The following is a 27,873-nucleotide window of genomic DNA, read 5'->3' on the forward strand; positions in this document are numbered from 1 at the left end:
GTCCGGTATTTAATTCATTTAGAACAAATGTTGTTTATGGAAGAATGGGCCTACATGGTTTACTTAGCTTCACCCGAGTAAGTTATATTATATTAATAACAGTTATGTCCGGTATTTAATTCATTTAGAACAAATGTTGTTTATGGAAGAATGGGCCTACATGGTTTACTTAGCTTCACCCGAGTAAGTTATATTATATTAATAACAGTTATGTCCGTTATTTAATTCATTTAGAACAAATGTTGTTTATGGAAGAATGGGCCTACATGGTTTACTTAGCTTCACCCGAGTAAGTTATATTATATTAATAACAGTTATGTCCGTTATTTAATTCATTTAGAACAAATGTTGTTTATGGAAGAATGGGCCTACATGGTTTACTTAGCTTCACCCGAGTAAGTTATATTATATTAATAACAGTTATGTCCGTTATTTAATTCATTTAGAACAAATGTTGTTTATGGAAGAATGGGCCTACATGGTTTACTTAGCTTCACCCGAGTAAGTTATATTATATTAATAACAGTTATGTCCGTTATTTAATTCATTTAGAACAAATGTTGTTTATGGAAGAATGGGCCTACATGGTTTACTTAGCTTCACCCGAGTAAGTTATATTATATTAATAACAGTTATGTCCGTTATTTAATTCATTTAGAACAAATGTTGTTTATGGAAGAATGGGCCTACATGGTTTACTTAGCTTCACCCGAGTAAGTTATATTATATTAATAACAGTTATGTCCGTTATTTAATTCATTTAGAACAAATGTTGTTTATGGAAGAATGGGCCTACATGGTTTACTTAGCTTCACCCGAGTAAGTTATATTATATTAATAACAGTTATGTCCGTTATTTAATTCATTTAGAACAAATGTTGTTTATGGAAGAATGGGCCTACATGGTTTACTTAGCTTCACCCGAGTAAGTTATATTATATTAATAACAGTTATGTCCGTTATTTAATTCATTTAGAACAAATGTTGTTTATGGAAGAATGGGCCTACATGGTTTACTTAGCTTCACCCGAGTAAGTTATATTATATTAATAACAGTTATGTCCGTTATTTAATTCATTTAGAACAAATGTTGTTTATGGAAGAATGGGCCTACATGGTTTACTTAGCTTCACCCGAGTAAGTTATATTATATTAATAACAGTTATGTCCGTTATTTAATTCATTTAGAACAAATGTTGTTTATGGAAGAATGGGCCTACATGGTTTACTTAGCTTCACCCGAGTAAGTTATATTATATTAATAACAGTTATGTCCGTTATTTAATTCATTTAGAACAAATGTTGTTTATGGAAGAATGGGCCTACATGGTTTACTTAGCTTCACCCGAGTAAGTTATATTATATTAATAACAGTTATGTCCGTTATTTAATTCATTTAGAACAAATGTTGTTTATGGAAGAATGGGCCTACATGGTTTACTTAGCTTCACCCGAGTAAGTTATATTATATTAATAACAGTTATGTCCGTTATTTAATTCATTTAGAACAAATGTTGTTTATGGAAGAATGGGCCTACATGGTTTACTTAGCTTCACCCGAGTAAGTTATATTATATTAATAACAGTTATGTCCGTTATTTAATTCATTTAGAACAAATGTTGTTTATGGAAGAATGGGCCTACATGGTTTACTTAGCTTCACCCGAGTAAGTTATATTATATTAATAACAGTTATGTCCGTTATTTAATTCATTTAGAACAAATGTTGTTTATGGAAGAATGGGCCTACATGGTTTACTTAGCTTCACCCGAGTAAGTTATATTATATTAATAACAGTTATGTCCGTTATTTAATTCATTTAGAACAAATGTTGTTTATGGAAGAATGGGCCTACATGGTTTACTTAGCTTCACCCGAGTAAGTTATATTATATTAATAACAGTTATGTCCGTTATTTAATTCATTTAGAACAAATGTTGTTTATGGAAGAATGGGCCTACATGGTTTACTTAGCTTCACCCGAGTAAGTTATATTATATTAATAACAGTTATGTCCGTTATTTAATTCATTTAGAACAAATGTTGTTTATGGAAGAATGGGCCTACATGGTTTACTTAGCTTCACCCGAGTAAGTTATATTATATTAATAACAGTTATGTCCGTTATTTAATTCATTTAGAACAAATGTTGTTTATGGAAGAATGGGCCTACATGGTTTACTTAGCTTCACCCGAGTAAGTTATATTATATTAATAACAGTTATGTCCGTTATTTAATTCATTTAGAACAAATGTTGTTTATGGAAGAATGGGCCTACATGGTTTACTTAGCTTCACCCGAGTAAGTTATATTATATTAATAACAGTTATGTCCGTTATTTAATTCATTTAGAACAAATGTTGTTTATGGAAGAATGGGCCTACATGGTTTACTTAGCTTCACCCGAGTAAGTTATATTATATTAATAACAGTTATGTCCGGTATTTAATTCATTTAGAACAAATGTTGTTTATGGAAGAATGGGCCTACATGGTTTACTTAGCTTCACCCGAGTAAGTTATATTATATTAATAACAGTTATGTCCGTTATTTAATTCATTTAGAACAAATGTTGTTTATGGAAGAATGGGCCTACATGGTTTACTTAGCTTCACCCGAGTAAGTTATATTATATTAATAACAGTTATGTCCGTTATTTAATTCATTTAGAACAAATGTTGTTTATGGAAGAATGGGCCTACATGGTTTACTTAGCTTCACCCGAGTAAGTTATATTATATTAATAACAGTTATGTCCGTTATTTAATTCATTTAGAACAAATGTTGTTTATGGAAGAATGGGCCTACATGGTTTACTTAGCTTCACCCGAGTAAGTTATATTATATTAATAACAGTTATGTCCGTTATTTAATTCATTTAGAACAAATGTTGTTTATGGAAGAATGGGCCTACATGGTTTACTTAGCTTCACCCGAGTAAGTTATATTATATTAATAACAGTTATGTCCGTTATTTAATTCATTTAGAACAAATGTTGTTTATGGAAGAATGGGCCTACATGGTTTACTTAGCTTCACCCGAGTAAGTTATATTATATTAATAACAGTTATGTCCGTTATTTAATTCATTTAGAACAAATGTTGTTTATGGAAGAATGGGCCTACATGGTTTACTTAGCTTCACCCGAGTAAGTTATATTATATTAATAACAGTTATGTCCGGTATTTAATTCATTTAGAACAAATGTTGTTTATGGAAGAATGGGCCTACATGGTTTACTTAGCTTCACCCGAGTAAGTTATATTATATTAATAACAGTTATGTCCGTTATTTAATTCATTTAGAACAAATGTTGTTTATGGAAGAATGGGCCTACATGGTTTACTTAGCTTCACCCGAGTAAGTTATATTATATTAATAACAGTTATGTCCGTTATTTAATTCATTTAGAACAAATGTTGTTTATGGAAGAATGGGCCTACATGGTTTACTTAGCTTCACCCGAGTAAGTTATATTATATTAATAACAGTTATGTCCGTTATTTAATTCATTTAGAACAAATGTTGTTTATGGAAGAATGGGCCTACATGGTTTACTTAGCTTCACCCGAGTAAGTTATATTATATTAATAACAGTTATGTCCGTTATTTAATTCATTTAGAACAAATGTTGTTTATGGAAGAATGGGCCTACATGGTTTACTTAGCTTCACCCGAGTAAGTTATATTATATTAATAACAGTTATGTCCGTTATTTAATTCATTTAGAACAAATGTTGTTTATGGAAGAATGGGCCTACATGGTTTACTTAGCTTCACCCGAGTAAGTTATATTATATTAATAACAGTTATGTCCGTTATTTAATTCATTTAGAACAAATGTTGTTTATGGAAGAATGGGCCTACATGGTTTACTTAGCTTCACCCGAGTAAGTTATATTATATTAATAACAGTTATGTCCGTTATTTAATTCATTTAGAACAAATGTTGTTTATGGAAGAATGGGCCTACATGGTTTACTTAGCTTCACCCGAGTAAGTTATATTATATTAATAACAGTTATGTCCGTTATTTAATTCATTTAGAACAAATGTTGTTTATGGAAGAATGGGCCTACATGGTTTACTTAGCTTCACCCGAGTAAGTTATATTATATTAATAACAGTTATGTCCGTTATTTAATTCATTTAGAACAAATGTTGTTTATGGAAGAATGGGCCTACATGGTTTACTTAGCTTCACCCGAGTAAGTTATATTATATTAATAACAGTTATGTCCGTTATTTAATTCATTTAGAACAAATGTTGTTTATGGAAGAATGGGCCTACATGGTTTACTTAGCTTCACCCGAGTAAGTTATATTATATTAATAACAGTTATGTCCGTTATTTAATTCATTTAGAACAAATGTTGTTTATGGAAGAATGGGCCTACATGGTTTACTTAGCTTCACCCGAGTAAGTTATATTATATTAATAACAGTTATGTCCGTTATTTAATTCATTTAGAACAAATGTTGTTTATGGAAGAATGGGCCTACATGGTTTACTTAGCTTCACCCGAGTAAGTTATATTATATTAATAACAGTTATGTCCGTTATTTAATTCATTTAGAACAAATGTTGTTTATGGAAGAATGGGCCTACATGGTTTACTTAGCTTCACCCGAGTAAGTTATATTATATTAATAACAGTTATGTCCGTTATTTAATTCATTTAGAACAAATGTTGTTTATGGAAGAATGGGCCTACATGGTTTACTTAGCTTCACCCGAGTAAGTTATATTATATTAATAACAGTTATGTCCGTTATTTAATTCATTTAGAACAAATGTTGTTTATGGAAGAATGGGCCTACATGGTTTACTTAGCTTCACCCGAGTAAGTTATATTATATTAATAACAGTTATGTCCGTTATTTAATTCATTTAGAACAAATGTTGTTTATGGAAGAATGGGCCTACATGGTTTACTTAGCTTCACCCGAGTAAGTTATATTATATTAATAACAGTTATGTCCGTTATTTAATTCATTTAGAACAAATGTTGTTTATGGAAGAATGGGCCTACATGGTTTACTTAGCTTCACCCGAGTAAGTTATATTATATTAATAACAGTTATGTCCGTTATTTAATTCATTTAGAACAAATGTTGTTTATGGAAGAATGGGCCTACATGGTTTACTTAGCTTCACCCGAGTAAGTTATATTATATTAATAACAGTTATGTCCGTTATTTAATTCATTTAGAACAAATGTTGTTTATGGAAGAATGGGCCTACATGGTTTACTTAGCTTCACCCGAGTAAGTTATATTATATTAATAACAGTTATGTCCGTTATTTAATTCATTTAGAACAAATGTTGTTTATGGAAGAATGGGCCTACATGGTTTACTTAGCTTCACCCGAGTAAGTTATATTATATTAATAACAGTTATGTCCGTTATTTAATTCATTTAGAACAAATGTTGTTTATGGAAGAATGGGCCTACATGGTTTACTTAGCTTCACCCGAGTAAGTTATATTATATTAATAACAGTTATGTCCGTTATTTAATTCATTTAGAACAAATGTTGTTTATGGAAGAATGGGCCTACATGGTTTACTTAGCTTCTCCCGAGTAAGTTATATTATATTAATAACAGTTATGTCCGTTATTTAATTCATTTAGAACAAATGTTGTTTATGGAAGAATGGGCCTACATGGTTTACTTAGCTTCACCCGAGTAAGTTATATTATATTAATAACAGTTATGTCCGTTATTTAATTCATTTAGAACAAATGTTGTTTATGGAAGAATGGGCCTACATGGTTTACTTAGCTTCACCCGAGTAAGTTATATTATATTAATAACAGTTATGTCCGTTATTTAATTCATTTAGAACAAATGTTGTTTATGGAAGAATGGGCCTACATGGTTTACTTAGCTTCACCCGAGTAAGTTATATTATATTAATAACAGTTATGTCCGTTATTTAATTCATTTAGAACAAATGTTGTTTATGGAAGAATGGGCCTACATGGTTTACTTAGCTTCACCCGAGTAAGTTATATTATATTAATAACAGTTATGTCCGTTATTTAATTCATTTAGAACAAATGTTGTTTATGGAAGAATGGGCCTACATGGTTTACTTAGCTTCACCCGAGTAAGTTATATTATATTAATAACAGTTATGTCCGTTATTTAATTCATTTAGAACAAATGTTGTTTATGGAAGAATGGGCCTACATGGTTTACTTAGCTTCACCCGAGTAAGTTATATTATATTAATAACAGTTATGTCCGTTATTTAATTCATTTAGAACAAATGTTGTTTATGGAAGAATGGGCCTACATGGTTTACTTAGCTTCACCCGAGTAAGTTATATTATATTAATAACAGTTATGTCCGTTATTTAATTCATTTAGAACAAATGTTGTTTATGGAAGAATGGGCCTACATGGTTTACTTAGCTTCACCCGAGTAAGTTATATTATATTAATAACAGTTATGTCCGTTATTTAATTCATTTAGAACAAATGTTGTTTATGGAAGAATGGGCCTACATGGTTTACTTAGCTTCACCCGAGTAAGTTATATTATATTAATAACAGTTATGTCCGTTATTTAATTCATTTAGAACAAATGTTGTTTATGGAAGAATGGGCCTACATGGTTTACTTAGCTTCACCCGAGTAAGTTATATTATATTAATAACAGTTATGTCCGTTATTTAATTCATTTAGAACAAATGTTGTTTATGGAAGAATGGGCCTACATGGTTTACTTAGCTTCACCCGAGTAAGTTATATTATATTAATAACAGTTATGTCCGTTATTTAGTTCATTTAGAATATTTTTAGTTGTATTATATTTTGGTGGTATCTGTGAATTGGGTTTAAACAGTGTTGTTTCATTGTTTAATATAAGTATGTTTCATTTAACTCTGCACCATCAGAAAGGGTGAAAGCTTTGTCCTAAATCTATTTGCAAAGTTATACTTGGCTTAAACTTTATTTTACTATGCAAATATGCAAAAACGTGTATGTAAGTAACATCTGCCACGTGTTAAAGACAAAGTGGAACATGAATAAATAAAAATGTCTGAGTTGTTATTCTGATCTGTACAAGTTGTTTTGGGCACTTGACTGTCAAAACACACATGTACACCTGTTTTGTATGAAATAATGCGCTTTTGGTGTAATATTTTTCGAAACAGATCATTGCTTTGTTCTGGCAGTTTCTCTGTACTTGATGTACAGTTATATGTAGGGCTTCATACGGTCATTGCTAGAACAGTTGGTTACCTCTAATGTACTGTATCCACAACTTTGAAACGTCATAGGAATAAATGAGACGCTATTTCAGAAACAGCTACTGATAGCACGCCGAAAAACTACTGACATAAATTACCGTGTTTTGATCAGGTTATTATGTTAAGAAAGGAATGGAATAAACACATTCGTTCCAGAGTATTCAGAAGAGCAGGAAGCTGACCAAATAAGTTTACTTTATAAAAATGGCTGTCTTAAAATCGATATGAATCAGTATTCATCATATTCACCGAGTTACTTGGGCACGACAGCATTCTAACTTACAGTCTTGTTTACGGCCTGTTAAAGCTTATTGTAGAATTTGTGTTCGTCTTTTGTCTAAAGAATAGATGAGGAAAGATGACTTTCTCACAGGAAATGGTGCAGTACATGTTTTGGCAGCTATTTATCATGGTAGAAAAACTGTTCTTTATATCATCCAGGGAAACGTAAATGGCGCTTTCTCCAGCAAGCGTCAGATGGATACGATATTTTTGCTATATGCTAGGGCAAGGTTTGGCAATAGCTTTGTTTTTCAGGATGACAGTGCCACTGGCCACAGTTTGCGTACTGTACAGGATTAGTTCAACTAGGAAAACATAACATGATTGCCATAGCCAGGAAAGTGTCCAGATTTTGATCCCGTTGAGAATTGTTAGGTAGAATTGATAGGGAAAAATGATAACCACGACACTAGCTCAGTTACTCTAGCTGAGATGCAGCGCCTTCTAGTGACAAATTGGGATAAACTGACGGGGAAAATAACAGCATGCTACTTCGACTTATGGAGGCTGCTAGAGTATAAGGAGAAAGAATCAAGTACTGAATGTTTAATATGAACTGATATAAGGTCAAAGACGCTATTTATAATACTTTAATGTTATATTTTGTTATTATATATGCTATGGTAAGGTTTTTATATGATAGGTAAAATGTTGAATTACACATATTTCTACTGGTATCTTATAACATTGATTGTTATTCTAATAAATGGTTCATAATAACTGCAAAATCTGTTTCACTATTATTACATACATAGATGCTTAATATAACACGCATTTTTCAGTTTGACAGCACTAATTTATTTGTATACTATCTTAATAAAATTATCTTATTTGGTATCAAGTATGAAGTCTATGGCCAAGATTATATAGCGTGTATGTCAGAGTAGGATAGGATTGTTCAACGTTAGGCACGTTTCCGCTTTTGAGAGAACAAAACATAACATGTGTGTCAAAGTATACTATAAGATTTTCCAGAGTCATTTTCAGTCTCTATGGTTTTCGAATATTAAATATATCTTGCACGTAAAAGTAGGATGAGATTATCTGACGTTAGTTTAGTGTCTGGTATTCCAGACGGTTTATATGTGTTCACATAGGGAGTTTCTTTATCTATTTCCCAGAATGCGAGATTTGGACAGCATGATACAAACGGGTCTTTACATCAATGACCTCAGCATGCATGACTTCAGCAGAGACATGGTTCTTGCTGGACAACAACAATCTGCAGAACTCAAGTTAGCCTTGGATCAGGTAAACCTCACGAATAACACTTACTAATTAAGCTTCTAAATTAAAAGAATTAAAGGCAGATGCGGATTAGTTAAGATTTGTATAGTTTTCTAGTTAGAGAACTGAATTTAGAATCAGGTGAGAAACATGCTGCAGTTCAAGGCATCTCACTTAGAAATGTCCATTTTTTTATTTAAAGTGTACAACGATTTAGTTGAAACTGACAAGGGACAGCTAGTGTAGTCTTAGAAGCTTTGTTTAGAACTCAACATGTCCATTCTTTCTATTTCAACAAACTTCTGAAGACGTCCAGCAAAATTATCCATAACTTTGCACAGGCTACATGGGATATACCCTGAATAACATTGGCGACGATCTCATCCTAGGACAGGGACGTATAGCGTAAACACTACTAGTGATGAAACTCCACAAAAAAGTCACATGGATTGAGGTCGGGGGATCCTTTTGATAGGGAACACTTTATCATGGAAATAATGAAGGCCTCTCGAGAAATGTGGAGAATCCCGATCTTGCTACAGATGAATTGAGTGTCTCGTGCATTTTCTGCTCAGTTGAAATATCAGAAACGTTTTTAAAATGTCGGGTACGCTTCTGCATCGAGAACTTTTTCGTCCAAGAAATATTAGCCGGTGATGTAAGAAGATGTTGGAACACTACACATTTACTTGTGGTGAGCCTCGGATGTATTAAGGAGTCGGTTGTGATTTCTCTGTTCCCCAAGTCATAGAGTTGAATTTGTTAACCCTGCCAGATAACCGGAAAGTTATCTCATCAGCATAAGATGACAAAGGTCATTTCTTGCCTAATGGATGACAACTACGCTAATATTCTCAACAGATTTGGTTGTATATGCCAGTGCTTACGCTAATGCCTTTGAGAGGTTTGGCTTGACTCCTTCTTTCTCGCAAATGAAAATTAAAATGGATCAAATCTTTGAAGGAAATTACATAAAGAAAAATTCCAAATATATATTTATAGATAGGTGTACTCAGTAAACATGCGACTTTTTGGCATGCATACACACATATATATGTATTTATATCAAATTTACAGTTATTAAAATCATAATGTTTAGTTCATATAAAAAAAACGCGAATGAAATGGAATGTCACACTACAATCCAATATTAGTGGTATGGCCTATTCGTTTGTCACGTGATACGGTATTCCAATCATTTAACCTCTTCCAGTTACAACAAATATCATACTTCCTTCATATACCTCCATAACACAAGCTAGGAAATGTAAACTTATAAAAGTTGTCTGAGTTTTTATAGCAGACTTTCCCTAATTCAGCTACGCGGATTTCGAAAATAATATTCATTTTGTTTCCATCACATAATTTTTTTTTATAAACTAGTGAAAAAACTGGAGACTTAAGTCATTTTATTATTTTGTTTACCACAATGTATAGTTAGTTAGTTATCACCATTAGATTCCATCTAGGAACATAGGGCCGCAATCGCTTGCGGATTCTTCAACAAGTATTTAAGTGAGTAGGTTGTTAGCCCACTGCACCGAGCCGTCCCTAATTTAGCAGTGTAAGACTAGAGGTAAGGCAGCTAGTCATCACCACCAACCGCCAACTCTTGAGCTGCTCTTTTACCAACGAATTGTGGGATTGACCTTCACATTATAACGCCCCCACGGCTGGGAGGGCTAGCATATTTGGCGCGACGCGGGCGCGAACCCGCGACCCTCGGATTACGAGTCGCACGCCACAATGAATATTTTCTATTATTATATCTGGGTTCTAGAACGATCGACAAGACTCTCATGTCGAGACTGGTTTAGAGAGATCTATAGAATGTGGTTCTCAAGATTTTAGTCACAACAAAATGTGACCGAATTTCAATGAAAATGATTAACTGAAAACTCCATATGTGACGAATAAAAACTGATATCATATTTGGATTCAGTGTTTACTGTAGAACAAGTAAAAATTTCTAGACAAAAAAAACCGTCGTAGGTCTGTGTAATCAGTGGTTTTCAATTCATGTAGGTTTGAAGCACTAAATTTAAGATCATTTTTGATAATGTTAAGTATGATTATCTTTGTCGTTCACAGTTCCAAAGAAGCCCTCCTCTGGACAGTTAGTAATGGCTTCTTAAACTCGAAAAATATTTTCTCTTATTCGTACAATTCGCTTCCTTACCGGTGGTGGTGTTGTTGTCACTGTTTCCTTTTCAACCAGCCTCTGGTAAACATGTTTAATGTTTATCTCTCGTTGAACGATGCCTCTGAAAGTAACATTGGTATTATCTTTGCACAACTACAGTATTTCCATCTGTACTGCTATTTTTCTCACATTTCCTCTAAGCTATATGGTTCACTCTGAAACGAAACATCAACCACATTGCTAAGTGTACTCTCTCAATTTCAACTGGCAAGCTGTACATTCTTATAATAATTGGGATAGTAAAACGGATATCTCCGAGTGGGACACCCTGAATATGCAATGGATATTATGTTATAATAGTTTTGAATACACAAATCAGCATGTTCCATAAAAATGTAAAGATGTTATGTTTGTTTGTTCGTTTGTAGGTAATTGCAAACCTAAACAAAGGGCTATCTGTGCTCTGTTCATCATGTGTACCGAATCTCGGTTTCTAGCGTTGTAAGTCCGCAAACATACCATTGTGCCACTAGGGCGCTGAGATGTTATGAATTTGCAATAAAACAGACGGTATCGGAACTAAATTTTAACACTGTCTGATGTTTCTTAGGTAATGTGATGTCACTGAAACTGATCTATTTTGAGAAGGATATGTAAGAGTCCTTTTCGTCTCAAAATATTCACACTCTCAGATCATGAACAAGTATTCAGATCACGGATTTAGAATTTTCAGGACAGGAATATCCCTTTGATTCAATGGTACTAGAAAATGAAGAATCATGGATTGAATTGGGGCACCAAGACCACCAAATAAGAGACCTGCAATAAACGGTGCTATACACATGGTAAACAAAGTGCGAACACAAAAGTCACTGACATAAATAGTCCAATATGTAATTTAATCAAGAATGACCTACGTGAAATATGTCATATGTGCACAAGTTGCTTCCGAGATGTAACCTTACAATACTTCAAGCTGCTGATGAATAATAAGTGTTCAGCACCTATGGATTTTTGCGCGATGAGGTTGTTGAAATGGGGCTTTGAAACTGTCATTTTTACACAGTATATGGATTATGGAAAGTTTGTAGGGGAGAAGTGGGTTTGAACATGATAATCATACGAAGATGCTTTTTGCGATACGAACTAAGCTTCAGTTCTACTATTGTCGAAATACATATTTATCAATTAAATTACAATCAGACGTCGCGGCATGAACTATAACGACGTACTGAAGTTCCGAAATCGTTTACTTCGTTTAAAAGGCAATGGAACATGGACAGTCCTCATTCATTATTTTGAAATTCAACAATCAAACAGTTCGTCTGATGCAAACACCTGTATATTACGCTCAGAATGAAACTCCATTTTCATTTAGTGTCAGTTTCACAACATGCTACGACTTTTTCTGAGGTTTATTTTCTAAATATCATGAAATTTGATCCATCTTGTTTCTCGTGACTTATGACAGTAATCAGACAGGCATCTCTGCTTTCTGTGTATAAGTTCCTCATTCTGACGTTACAAACTATTAAACTAATACGAAAATAAAATAAAGTTTGTTGCGTTTGAATGGCAAATAAAAAGTAAAGTACAAACTACAACTTATGTTAAATTTTCTGCACTATTTTACAAAGGGCTTGCTGAACTTTATTTAACGGGATCGAGCCCCAAATGTTAGAAGTATAAATTGTTATGCTTACCACTGAATCACTGGAAGCCACCTATTGTTTGTTTTGTTTTTGAATTTCGTGCATAGCTACACTAGGGCTATCTGCTCTAGCCGTTCCTAATTTAACAGTGTAAGACTAGAGGAAAAGCAGATAGTCTTCACCATCCACCACCCCCAACTCTTCAGCCACTCTTTTACTGACGAATAGTGGGATTTATCACACTTATAACGCCCCCGCGGCTGATGGGTATTCAAACCCCCGGATTACGAGTCGAGTACCTTATCCACTTGGCCATGTAGAGCCCTACTTAAAATAAAGTGTAGCTTCTTTTTAAAAGTTTACGAAATTACAAGATTCGTCAGCGAATATTGCAAATATTGGAATTAAAAAAATGTTAAACCTAAAGTAACCTGTTTTAGGTTACGTATAAGTAACTACTGGTATTAATCGTAATATTATTTTGGTATTTTAGTTGAATTTTTATATGTGTAACTTACGTATTATTTATCACATATTATGTAATAAATTAATAAATATATTTTAAATATATTATTTATTATATATCAACCCTGAGAACAACAAAGTAATCTCATGTTTGAATAGTTAAAAGGTAAGGTTCAATAATTCTAAGCCTAATTACACTATGTAACAAAATTTTTACTTTTCCTTGTTCCTGGGCAGAAAGTATTATTTCCCAATTGCTTATGCCTAAAGTAAATGGAAAATACATATTTTTTATCTTCAAACTTTGCTTTTGTGACCTGGGAGCGTATAACGAAAACATGATGGGAGACTATATTTGAGAGCTAATACGTGAAAGTGATTTACATTACAGTCGCAAATCTAGAAAAACTACTCACTTATAAACATTTTGTAAATCTTGATTCATATGTTGTTTTACTCAGATCTTATTTAAATGAAAATGTGCAAATTTGTCCGTTTTTGCATAGAAAATTGGTTAATTTCTAGATTTCATTATATAGGTCACAAAAGCAAAGTTTGAAGGGAATGATGGTCATTTTCTGTACTTTTACAACATAAGCAACTAAGAAATAACACATACTTTTTTGTTTGTTTGTTTTGGAATTTCGCACAAAGCTATACGAGGGCTATCTGTGCTAGCCGTCCCTAATTTAGCAGTGTAAGACTAGAGGGAAGGCAGCTAGTCATCACCACCCACCGTCAACTCTTGGGCTACTCATTTACCAACGAATAGTGGGATTGACCGTCATATTATACGCTCCCACGGCTGGGAGGGCGAGCATGTTTAGCACGACGCGGGCGCGAACCCGCGACCCTCGGATTACGAATCGCACGCCTTACGCGCTTGGCCATGCCAGGCCCTATAACATATACTATCCAGGAACAAAATTTGTGTTACATAGTGTTATCGACGAACTGTTTGCCTCACACAACAAAACATAATAAAATAAATTAAATAAAATCGGTTGATGGATAATTGTTAATTGATAATTAATTAATATAAATAATTTTTTTATAAGTACAATTTTAACTTGTAACATATATAGTTCCGTCCAAACAGCGTACTTCGCTACTATTTATACGGACTGAAAAAGCTGAACGAAATTTTTTAATAAAACAACTAAATCCGCAAACCTACTTTAGAAGCAAGTCACGATCCAGCTTATAGCCTGTTTGTAAACTTCCAGTTATTTTGAGAACAATTAATATTTGTTCAGTTACAAACATTAGTTCAGGCTCAGTTAGAGACAATATTTTACTGATATATTTAGTAGTGTCTAGCTGTAAATAGAAACCATGCGTGTCAGTTTAAAGCATCTACTGAATTCGTGTCTTTACGTTAAACTAACAGGAGTTGCAGAAAAGTAGACAGCTGGAAGAGTCCATGAAAAAGTTGGATATCGAAATGAAAAGAACTGATGAGTTGTTGTACCAGATGATTCCCAAACAAGTCGCTGATAGGCTAAGGAAAGGAGAGGCCGCTGTGGATACTTGTCAGGTACCTGGCACGGTTCGTTAAGCCTAATATCTTCAGGTGGAGCTCGTGTATAACGAGCGATGGTCTATTTATAGCTAGCACCAGCTGCGTATACTAATTAAAATGCCCGTCTGGGATATTTTAAAATAACACTAGAAATCGAGTAACTGTTTTAAAGTGCTTAAAAGAAATAAAACTATAACAAATAAACACGCCCAGTTCGTATTAATAACAGGTTCATATGAGAATGAACATGTGAGCTATTTCTAGAATTAAACGGTATGTTATAATCTTGCGTAAAATCTCATCGTAAGCCTACTAGTAAGCCAAAGACGTACAGAAGGTGTGTTGAAAAACATTATTATTGTAATTATGTGTTTAAATCAAATATTAATTCGCAAATTTGTCAGTTTCGTCATGTTTCGTCAAGCTTGTGAATTATTTCAATGTGCGCTAACTAGCTAGCTACAAGTCGAAATATAAAAACAAGTTTACACAGTAACAGTTTAAGAACAAACCTAGTGACCCTTATGATTAATAAGGATATTCATTATTGAAGGATATTGTTACACAACAGCATAGTAATGACATTACAACAAAGTTACTATATAACAGTAACAACACTACAACAAATATATATTTAAAAACGGGTTGAGAAAATTTTCATGTAGAGGAGCGAACAACGTTTTGACCTTCTTCGGTCATCAATTTACACAACCCCCTTCAAACATGTGGTCAGCTATCGGTCAATTACCTCTTTTTTTCTTTGTGAACCTGACGATGACCGAAGAAGGTCGAAACGTTGTTCGCTCCTCTACATAGTTCTTTCTCTACCCATACCAACAATTTTTACATTTATATTTTTCTCTACAAGTGGGTTTTCTCGTCATCCCGAACACTACAACAAAGTTACTATAGCACAGTAACAACACAACAACAAAGTTGCTATAGCACAGTAACAACATTACAACAACGTTACTATAACGCAGTAACAACACAACAACAAAGCTACTATAGCACAGTAACAACATTACAACAACGTTACTATAACGCAGTAACAACATTACAACAAAGTTACTATAGCGCAGTAACAACACAACAACAAAGTTACTATAGCGCAGTAACAACACAACAACAAAGTTACTATAGCACAGTAACAACATTACAACAAAATTACTATAGCAGTAACAACATTACAATAAAGTTACTACAGCACGGAAACAACACAATAACAAAGTTAACATAGCACAGAAACAACACAACAACGTAATCCTTCAAATTACGAGATTCAACATTCATATAGCCTGCAAAGTTGTGTTGAAGATATTAATAAGCAGTAGCCAGCACAACAACAAAGATACTATAGCACAGTAATAACATTACAACAACGTTACTATAGCACAGTAACAACATTACAACAAAATTACTATAGCGCAGTAATAACATTACAACAACGTTACTATAGCACAGTAACAACATTACAACAAAATTACTATAGCGCAGTAATAACATTACAACAACGTTACTATAGCACAGTAACAATACTGCAACAAAAGTACTGTAGTACAATAACAGCATTACAATAAAGTTACTAAATTGCAGTTTGATTGTTGCAGGGCAGTGTTAAACTACAATACAGTAACAAGACTACAACAAAAGTAACTAAATAGTTTCTAGTTTATAACAAAGTTATTATATGTCAGCTCGTAAAACAAATTTACCACACCATAGCTCCTACACTACAACGAAGTCACGACACCCTAATTTGAACACTACAACAAAATGTTACAACACAGTACCTAAACTACTACAAAATTACTACCTCACAGACACCACACTTCGGTCAACTTTTTCTTGGTAACACTTTATGTATCTCTGAACAGCTGGTATTGGTATTAACATATTTATTGATAAGCAGAGAATAACGTTTCGATCTTTCTAGGTCATTTTCAGGTTAACAAGGAGAGAGTTTGTAACTGACCGTTGCCGGGCACATGTTTTAGGGACGAAGGTATAAAAGCGCACGAGATTGTAGAGGGCGGTGCAGTTGGATGTTAGGTTATTAACACTACTTAGACACTGGTTAAATTGATAACAACCTATCTAATGCAAGAACCTATGATTTACTTTAATAATTTAATAAAACATAAGTAAATTAAAAATTAACAGATTTAAATAATCTGTTCATATTTAAACTGGATCACGTAATCATTCTCAGAGGAAAGTAAACTTCAAACTACCTTCAGTTACAGCTACTTGACACTGCGTTAGGAAAGAAATGATCAAACTAAATACAATTCCTGTTTCATAGCATGTCAAGTCATTACGGTAGATAGAGATACTGTACTACAGTAAAGTTCTACACTGCAGTACAGTTCTTACTTTAAAATATCTTTTACTACAGCGTTGATACTGCATTACTGTAGACTCGCTGCACTATGGCACACTACCCAGTTTACAATATGTTTACTACAGTGCAGATACTGCGTTACAGTAGAGTTGTTACACTACAGAATAGATCCTGCTTTAAAGCACATTATAAATTAGAGTGTAGATACTGCATTACAGTATAGTTATAGCACAATTATATGACGCACAGATGCTACACTATTGTTACATGAAAGTTACTAGTTTACAGCACAGCCTCCCCATGCTACCAATATTTTTTACATTACATCAGTTCTGTTAATCACTGATACACTTAGTACTGGCGATGAATTTGTGGAGTAAAAATGTAATACTATATTAGTACTTCTTAAAAAATGTAATACTATATTAGCACTTCTTAAAAAATGTAATACTATATTTGCACTTCTTAAAAATGTAATACTATATTAGTACTTCTTAAAAAATGTAATACTATATTAGCACTTCTTAAAAATGTAATACTATATTAGCACTTCTTAAAAAATGTAATACTATATTAGCACTTCTTAAAAAATGTAATACTATATTAACACTTCTTAAAAAATTTAATACCATATTAGCACTTCTTAAAAAATGTAATACTATATTAGTACTTCTTAAAAAATGTAATACTATATTAGAACTTCTTAAAAATGTAATGCTATATTAACACTTCTTAAAAATGTAATACTATATTAGCACTTCTTAAAAAATGTAATACTATATTAGCACTTCTTAAAAAATGTAATACTATATTAGCACTCCTTAAAAAATGTAATACTATATTAACACTTCTTAAAAATGTAATACTATATTAGCACTTCTTAAAAAATGTAATACTATATTAGCACTTCTTAAAAAACACTGAAGTCTCATTTTCTTATTCTTAATAGGACTTTGATTGTGTAACGATCCTGTTTAGCGACGTGGTTACCTTTACAGAGATCTGCAGCCGAATCACTCCAATGCAAGTGGTATCCATGCTAAACTACATGTACAGCATGTTCGACCAGCTGACGGAGAAACACAAAGTTTACAAGGTCATTTTGGTTGCATTATTTTTTAAGACAATCTTGAATTTTTTAACTTTATTCTTTGCTATGATATAATATATAGAAACATGTTAAATAAATATTAAACAAATGTTTTGTATCAAGTAGACAACATATATATTCGTCGAAATGTTTTTAAGGATTGCAGAATAATATTTTAAAATAGAATAATAGAAGAGGGATTGGATAGTATAATTTACCTTTTCTTTTAATGTGACGTTTCAGTAATTGTAATTCTAAAATAATTGACTTTATTTTCCGTATCGTCGTAGTTAAAGAAAAAACATATAACTGTGGCATAAGAAATATCTCTCAAACATCACAGTATTAACAACGGTTAAATTAGACACGGGACTCCAAGCGAAATGAAGTTGATACAGTTAAACTTCACTGTTTTTATTTTTGGTTTGGTTTGTTTTGCATTTTGCGCAAAGCTACAAGAGGGCCATCTCCGCTAGCCGTCCCTAAATTAGCAGTGTAAGACTAGAAAGAAGGCAGCTAGTCACACCACTCACCAACAACTCTTGGGCTACTCTTTTACCAACGAATAGTAGAATTGACCGTAACATTATAACGCTCCCACTCCTCCACTAGACTGGACAAGAAGTGGTGTTGTAGAGCTCTCTACTCGAAACATGCGGGTCACAGGGTCAAAAGTATTCGGTGAGCATGGTTGTTCTTTCAGCCATGGAGGGGTCATTATAGTGTACAACTACTCCTAGTTCAAAGTTAGTGGAGTTCACTGATAGCCATACTAGCTTTTATATGCGCAAACTTTGATGTCGTATTTATTTTAACCAGGTGATTTATTTATCTTTTTAAGTTTAGAAGTGTATATATATCTATTCTTGGTGCCGTAAAGCTTAGAGATTGGTTTTCAAACCAACATTTTGTTATAAGTAGGTTGAAACTTTGTATTTTGTTTTGAAGGATGGAGAGGCATTGAATTGATATTTTATATTTTCACCGTCTCTTTTTTCATTTGTATTCAATAATTTGGTTTGTTTGTTTTTGAAATTAGCGCAAAACTACAGGAGAATTATCTGCGCTCATTGTCCCTAATTTAGCAGATTAGAGGGAAGGCAGCTAGTCATCACTACCCACCACCAACTCTTGGACTACTCTTTTAATAACGAATAGTGGGACTGATTGTTACATTTTAACGCCCCCACGGCTGAAAGAGCGAGCATGTGTGGTGTGACGGTGATTCGAACTTGCGACCCTTGGATTTCAAGTCGAGTGCCTTAACCATCGGGCTATGCCGGGTCTATCATATAGTTTAAGCAACTCTGTCATCTTCTTTTAATATTTTTGGATGTTTAAAACCACTTATGGTCACAAAGAAATATGTGTGGATGTGATATTATAGCACGTGTCTTTATACTCGTGATTAGTTGCTAGTGTTTATCGTAAGGCACTTGGCTATATGAATTTATTTATCCTTTCTGTTCAGTCGGTTTCTGGCATCAGAACATTCCAGTTAATAAAAATTTAAAAAGTATTTGTTCTACATTAATTATTTTTAATCTCCTTTGCATCTTATCTCCTTTTAGGAAGTCAGTTGAAAGTTTATATTTTATCTAATATTTGTTTTTTATATCTAGAAAATTTATAAAAAAGGTTGTATTTTATCCAGTGTCCATCTTCTGCGTTTCCAGAAAATTTGTTAGAAAATTATATCTTACCCAGTTTTTGGCCCGGCATAGCCAGGTAGTTAAGGCATTCGACTCATAATTTAAGGGTCGCGTGTTCGAATCCCTGTCACACCAGACGTGCTCGCTCTTTCAGCCGTAGGGGAGTTATAATGTGACGGTCAATCCCACTATTCGTTGGTAAAAGAGTAGCCCAAGAGTTGGCAATGGGTTGTGATGACTAGTTGCCTTCTCTTTAGTCTTACACTGCTAAATTAGGGACCGCTAGCGCAGATAGCCCTCGGGTAGCTTTACACGAAATAAAAAAAACAACAAACAATACTCAGTGTTTACCTTCTCTTTTTGTCAGTTTTTGAACTTTGTTTGTGTGTGGGGGATAAAGGATAAACATCAATTTGTTGATGACAACCTAAAGGCCAAGTGATGGATCATCTTGGACCTTACATTTCTTACTAATATATTCCAAATAAGTACAAAGATAACTAAATCGAGTTTCAATTTTATAGACATGCTGAAATATAATCATAAAAAAAATGTTAGAGGTCGCTATCATGCTGTATAGAAATGTCCAATCTATACTTGAATTACCCTAGCTTCATTCCTGGTTGGTTTGTTACCCTCAAGAAATATTGATGAATAACTCAAAATCTGCGTTACATATTCCTTCGTCTCAAGCGTTTCTACAACAAGTTATCCAGTTTTGTTATTTTCGAAGTGTAATTGTTTACAAGCTGGGGAACGGATCAGGTATAACTGATTAAAATATAACCTTTTTTACCCGTTTTCTAGAAACAGAAAAGGTAAAAAGTAAATGGAATATAACCATTTTATAAATGGAGGAGAGATAAAGTAGGTAAAATATAATTTCCACGTCTGAAGGTTTCTTCAACCGACGACCTGTTATTAACATCTTATTATCTTCAACCATCATCGTATTTAACGTCTTATTGTCTTCAACTGACGCCCATCTCCGTCTTATCGTTGTTGTTGTTATTCAGTAGTTGTTTGAGTGAGATATAAAATAAATAAATTCATTTTACGATCATATATGACTTTCAAACTTTAAAACACCTAAATATAGTAGATCAAGTTGTTAGAAAAGCTAGGATGAAACCCAAATTAAATGCTACTATATATTCATCCATCTAGCTATTTGTTATAAAATATTGGCCTTATTATAATCCGTGGTGCGTGTATAAAGCAATGACGTCAACAGTCTCGAGCTCTCCACCCAGGTTTTTACTTATAATGCATTCAGTTTACTAATCCATAATTTAATGGCCCAATAGACGTGCAAAATAAATTTTAAACTTTTACTTTCGAAACGACAGAAGGAAAAACGAAATTTGAGTTTGTAAGGTTATTTGTTTGTTTTTTTAGCAAAGGAATAATCTCTCTTTAAAACTGTTCTGAAAATTAATTATCGGGACATTTTACATCGTTTGAAATTTCTAAGGAATTTTTAAGAGATTGAAACAACAATTTTAAGTCTCTTAATTTTTTTTTTTTATGAATCCTTTACGTTTCGTAGGTTGAAACTATAGGTGATGCGTACATGGTTGTATCCGGTGCACCAGAGTTGGACAAAAAACATGCTGAGAACATATGTGACATGGCTTTAGACATGGTGAACGTTATTGGAGGTTTAAAGGATCCATCAACTGGTCAGAGTCTTCGCATCCGTGTTGGTAAGAGGTTTCGTAAGTTAATTAAGTATTAGTTTTACTCTTCATAAGCCATGTTATTTCATCTTATTGCTAGTCTACTTATATCTCAGATGTTTATCAAATGGATAACTTTAATATTTTTGTTGTAATAGCACAAAATATGTTTCCTAAGACGAAATATTAATTTATTTGTTCCTATTTTTATGTATTTTTCAAAGCACAAAAACATTTTATCAATTCAAAGCCAAACTAATAACTCAATAACCAATTCCGAAGTGTTAAGATATTATCTAACTTACCAATTAAAAACAGTCAAAGGAAACAAAAAACGTAATAGAGTCTCCAACAACCTACAGTTTTGTTAAGCGTTCTATAAATGTAATATTTATTCATATAAATCAACTAAATACATAAATATAGTGCAAATTATGTCAATACGTAAAATTCGTTTCTACGAACAACTCTATAGTGAAAACATTATCTTTGAAGTTAAATTATTGTTTCAGCAGAAACTGTGGCAGCTAACATTTTGTCTTCTTTAATTGCACTCCGGAGGGTTCAGTGGTTGGTACATTCGAAGGCTTGTAATACTAAAAGGTTTGGTCCGATCTCTTCTACAAACGCAGAGCAGAGAGTCTGTTTTCTATAATTGTGTTTAAGAACAAAAGAAACAAACAAGACTCACTTAAACGTGATTTTGTTTTATGAATGACGTTTATATGAATTGTTTGTGTTTCGATTTTTTACTATGTCGTGAATTCTCTTTCTGAACCGAACACAAGATAATTCTTCTGACAAATAGCTTATAGTGTGTTTTAATTTCGCGCAAAGCTACACGAGGGCTATCTGTGCTAGCCGTCCCTAATTTAGCAGTGTAAGACCAGAGGGAAGGCAGCTAGTCATCACCACCCACCGTCAACTCTTGAGCTACTCTTTTACCAACGAATAGTGAGATTGACCGTCACATTATAACGCCCCCATGGCTGAAAGGGCGAGCATGTTTGGTACGATGGGGATTCGAACCCGCGATCCTCAGATTACGAGTCGAACGAACGCCTTAACCCACCTGGCCTTGCCGGGTCCCTGACAAATAGCATCACATATATTATGTATACCATACTAAAACTTAAAACTGAGGTTTAATCACCATAACATCATATACAGTACTGTGCAAATGTATTAGAACAGAGTAAAAACTTAGATTTCAGGCTACTTTTACTGAACGATGGAAAGTGAAACATCACAGTTCTATTAAACTTCATAGTTAGTACAACAGAAACTCAGTAGAAATGCTTGAGTTCAGAAAACGATTAACTTTTTGTCTCCCTTTTACTTTAATAACTGCAGACAGTTTTTCAGGTATTTTTATAACATATTCAATTAAATTGTCCTCTGGGATTTTACACTAAATGTTTCTAATACACTTCTATAAAATATCTTTGCAAATAACTTTTAATTTGTCAAGTTCTTAATCTATCAAATCCAAGGTCTGCTCAACTGAGTTGAAATCAGGGTTTTGTGGGGACCATTGCATCAGTTGAATGACTCCAGTAACTTCTTTCCTAGCTAAGTAAATTTTGCTTAGGTTGTATGAGTGTTTGGAGTCATTATCTTCCATTACAATAATACTCAAAACACTGGGTATACCATGATGGATTACTATGTACTTGCACTGCCCTATTTAATCCATCTATTTTGAAAATATCTCCTGTCACCTCGGTAAAAAACACCCCCACACCATCCCACTGCCTCCCTCATACTTCATGATAGGTGTTAACCATTGAGATAAGAATCTTTCACCTTTTTTTCCATTGGGCGTACAAAGTAAACTTTAAACCAAATATTTCAAACTTGGGCTCATCCGTCCATAACACCCGTTTCCAATCATAAAAAGTCTCGTTTTTATATTTTTTGGCACATTTAATTATCTTGACAATACTTGGAGATCGAAGTAAATTTTTAAACTGCTACATGACCAAATATTCCATTTTCATCAAGTTTTATTGATACTGTAGATCTGGACACTTTTCTGTCATTTGGTACATGGTTGTTTATCTCGTACTTGAGATCAGTGGCAGTCTTCCTTCTGTCATGAAGGCTGCATAAAACAAAGATACTTAGCATCAGTATCATTGAGTTTAGGTGTTCTGTCTCTTCCTTTCCCATTTACAAATTTACCTATCTCGGTGTTTTGGGAGCAATACAAGTCTGAAGCAGTTAGTCAGAGAGTCCAACCAGCATCAAGTAAAGCTTTTACGACATTTTTCTATGCTTTTTGAACAATGGCGTCACAACAAAACTTAATATGTAATGTTCATCACTGGATTTACTAGGTTTATTTGTGGAATGCTATTAAATTTATTTCTTCTAGCATGTAGTGGTATCATATGCTAGCTTCTTTCCATGTAGTTAAGACACTACATGGTGTACCAGTATATTTATTCAAGTAGAACCCTTATGACGTGCCCTTAATACAATAAGTATTCTCACCCTAGCTCATTCAATTGTTAACAGGGATCAGTGAAGCATTACTATAGTGTTAAAATTTACATTCTGTAACGATATGGAAGAATTGGCAAAATATTCTGTTGTTCTAACACTTTTGCACCACATGTATATCATATATAGAATACTGAAACTTGAAACTGAGGTCTAGTGAACATTTCCTGGCAGTTGAAACAAACATTATTGATCATCTGTATAGTTACGAGTAAAATATTATTGTCTAAGAATTATGCTCTTTTAAAACACTGAACTAATTTGTTGTTATCTTCTCTTGTATGAACAAGTAGTGAGAATCGAAAGTAAATTTCGAGCTTATTTGAAATTTTTTCTACAGGTGTCCATTCTGGGATGGTGGTTGCAGGAGTTGTTGGTCTTAAAATGCCACGTTATTGCCTATTTGGAGACACTGTAAATACAGCATCTCGGATGGAAAGTACCAGTGAAGTAAGTGGTCATAAGTGCATTTTATTCGTAGTGTGCCAGTTGCTTCTTGCACACTCAGTTCTCAATTTTTCATAAGAATTAGTTCAGTTTTGTTCTTGTAGATTTCTCCAAGTTCAGCACTGATTACTAGATTCAAGTTGACCCGTGTCACCTTATCTGAGTTCGCATATAATCCACGATCAGTCTTCCTGCTTTATGTCGCACCCTGCCATGATTGAAATAGAATGACCATAACTGTATCCTGAGAATTGCAATGGATACTGATCGAATTAACCTTATCTTCTATATATTTTTATGAGCTTTTCATAACATGGCGACTTGCGATGATTTGTTTGTTTTTGAATTTCGCGGAAGACTGTCTGCACTAGTCATCTCTAATTTAGCAGTGTAAGGCTAGAGGGAAGGCAGCTAGTCATCACCACCCACCGCTAACTCTTAGGCTACTCTTTTACCAACGAATTGTAGGATTGACTATAACATTATAACGCATTACACAGCTGAAAGGGCGAACATGTTTGGTGTGACGACTTGAGATGAACATATGATGACATTCACATTTTTTATGACATAGTATGTGTTGATTAGCCAACGTTATTTTCTTGTGCTCGTTTCAACTTATTGGCGTTAAAATCAACCTCAAAAAATTGAGTTCGTAGGGATGTGATCACCTTTCATAACTTCGGTCCCTGCAATCTAATTTATACAGTTATGCATGTGTGATAAAACAAAATTACAAGTTCCAAGATGATACATAAACTATACAGAAATTTGAAAAGATTACCGAAACGTTTTCACACTCCTAGGTACACTTTAATTAAGACTACTATAGGTTAATCATATAGTACACAAACTATACAAATAGTCCAAAGTATAAACAATTCAAATTAAAGCTGATGTTCTATCTGCTGCTTATTACACGTAGCCTGTGGTAAATAAAACCCAACTTGTTGATTTTATTTCCTTTTGGCATTGTAGAAAATGTAAGCTGTTACTTCAGTGATAAAAACTAATTATTACAACAGTGTATAAAGTTATTTGTATTTCGGGGTGATTTGCCATTATTTTACAGTTACGATTTCAGTACGTTTTCGCGGTACAGTCATACAAACACGGATTATAACTATTGGTCCACATTGCAACTAGTCAACCTCATGTTCTTTGGTAAAGAATTCTGTTATCTTGTACGACAAGTCACAAGACATTTAAAACTTGATTATTGTTGGATATACAGGGAATAATGTTTATGGTTACAACTCAGGTAAGCCTGGCATCACCAGGTACAATAAGAAGGGAACTACTGGTATAGATAAATGTACTCGTTGTACCTGATGAAACATTGTTACTATTAAACATTTTAGATAATAGGAAACGTCCTTTAATCATTAAGTCACGTGACAGTTCACATTACTCAACCTTGCTTCACTACTTGTCGACACTTTCATGACTGGTCAGTCTTCGTCTGCCTTTGTGGGCGACAGGCGTTGACATACAAACTGTCTACATCTTTACCGGACTGTGCCAGCGAAGTGTTCCATGTGATTAATCTTTAATGCATAATGTGTTCCGACTGAAGTATGGACACACCCACAGCTACGATTCATTCAACGAGTCTGGTCAACATGAAACAGGTTGTGTGACCAGACTTTACAAACACTTATCACATTATGTACGAAAGCATCCTTTCGTCTAGATCATGAGGGATCTGTTAAAAGACCATTTTAAGCAGTTTTTTAAACTCATTAGTAAACTATAATTTGTCAAAATTTTGCGTGAATTTATATATTTCAAACTTATCTCTTTAAAATCGTTCATTGCATGATAGGCAGTTATACTAAAAGGTTGGCTTTTTTCTTATGCTACTTATTTATAAACAACTTAGTGTACAACCAGAAAACCAGCCAGTGAAACATAATCGTGCATTATAGGTTGTTTTACTAAAAAGTTGGCTTTTTTCTTATGTTATCTATAAACAGTTTAGTAAGTTAAATATAACCAGAAAGTCAACTAACAAGACAAAGAAGTGCATAATGGACAACCATACTTTAAGGTAGAAATTGCTTTTGTATTCTTAACATAAAACCCAAAAGCGCCATCCATGAAAAAGAGAAGCAAGGCTCGTTGAAAAGGAAGCCGAGTTTTAGAGTTCTACATTCAATAACTATGAAGTTAATAAGTACACTTGTTTATTGTTCAAACCAAAATACATTACATGGCCAAAAGTATGTGGACATCACTTCTAATTAACGTGTTTAGCTATTTCGGCCACACCCATTGCTAACAGGTGCATAAAATCAAGCATACAGCCATGTAATCTCCATATACAAACAATGGTAGTAGAATGGGTCGTACTGAAGAGCTCAGTGACTTTCAAAGTGGCACTGTCATAGGATGCCACCTTTCCAACAAGTCAGTTCGTCAAATTTCTGCCCTGATAGAGCTGTCCCAATCAACTGTAAGTGCTGTTATTGTGAAGTGGAAACGTTTAGAAGCAACAGCAGCTCAGCCACGAATCGGTAGGCCACATAAGCTCACAGAACGTGACTGCCAAGTGTTGAAGCGCGTAGGGCGTAAAAAATCGTTTGTTCACAGTTGCAACACTCACTACCGATTTTCAAACTGACTCTGGAAGCAAATTAAGCACAAGAACTGTTCGTTGGGAGCTTTATGAAATAGGTTTCCATGGCCGAAAAGCCGCACACAAGCCTAAGATCACCATCCGCAATGCCAAGCGTCGGCTGGAGTGATGTAAAGCACACCGACATTGGACTCTAGAGCAGTGGAAACGCGTTCTCTGGAATGATGAATCACGCTTCGCTATCTGGCAGTCTAATGGACGAATCTAGGTTTGGCGGATGACAGGAGAATGCTACCTGCCTGAATGCATAGTGCTAACTGTAAAGTTTTGTGGAGGAGGAATAATGGTCTGGGGCTGTTTTTCATGGTTAGGGCTAGGCTCTTTAGTTCCATTGAAGAGAACTCTTATTTGTACAACATACAAGGACATTCTAGAGCGTTGTGCGCTTCCAACTTTGTGGCAACAGTTTGAGGAAGGCCCTTTTTTGTTTCAGCATGACAATGCCCCATGCACAAAGCGAGGTCCATAAAGACATAGTTTGCCAAGGTTGGTGTGAAAGCACTTGACTGGCCTACACAGAGCTCTGGCTTAAACACCATCAAACACCATTGGGATGAATTGGGACGCCGACGGCGAGCCAGGCCTTCTCAACTGATATCAGTGCTCAACCTAACTAACGCTCTTGTGGCTGCATAGGAGCAAATTTCCGCAGCCATGTTCCAAAATCTAAGGAAAAGTCTTCCCAGAAGAGTGGAGACTATTATAGCGGCAAAGAAGGGAACAATTCCATATTAATGGCCATGGTTATGGATTTGTCTTTTTTTGATCTTGAATTTCGCACAAAGCTACTTCGAGGGCTATTTGCACTAGCCATCCCTAATTTAGCAGTGTAAGATTAGAGGGAAGGCAGCTAGCCATCACCACCCACCGCCAACTCTTGAGCTATTCTTTTACCAACGAATAAATGGGATTGACCGTCACATTATAACGCCCCCACGGCTGAAAGGGCGAGCATGTT

General features: G+C 34.1%; 1 protein-coding gene across 1 annotated transcript in view; it reads left to right on the forward strand.

Moving 5' to 3' along the window:
- The window catches only part of LOC143228038 (soluble guanylate cyclase 88E-like), a 93,471-nt gene that overhangs the window by 62,187 nt on the left and 3,411 nt on the right, over positions 1-27,873 (forward strand). Inside the window, exons 5-9 of the mRNA XM_076459383.1 lie at positions 8,673-8,802; positions 14,429-14,575; positions 17,854-18,000; positions 21,196-21,352; positions 24,171-24,280. Of these exons, the coding sequence (XP_076315498.1) occupies positions 8,673-8,802; positions 14,429-14,575; positions 17,854-18,000; positions 21,196-21,352; positions 24,171-24,280 (691 nt within the window). The remainder of the gene's footprint in view (positions 1-8,672; positions 8,803-14,428; positions 14,576-17,853; positions 18,001-21,195; positions 21,353-24,170; positions 24,281-27,873) is intronic.

This window comes from Tachypleus tridentatus, chromosome 10 (genome assembly GCF_004210375.1).
Source record: "Tachypleus tridentatus isolate NWPU-2018 chromosome 10, ASM421037v1, whole genome shotgun sequence".
NCBI classification, from domain to species: domain Eukaryota; kingdom Metazoa; phylum Arthropoda; class Merostomata; order Xiphosura; family Limulidae; genus Tachypleus; species Tachypleus tridentatus.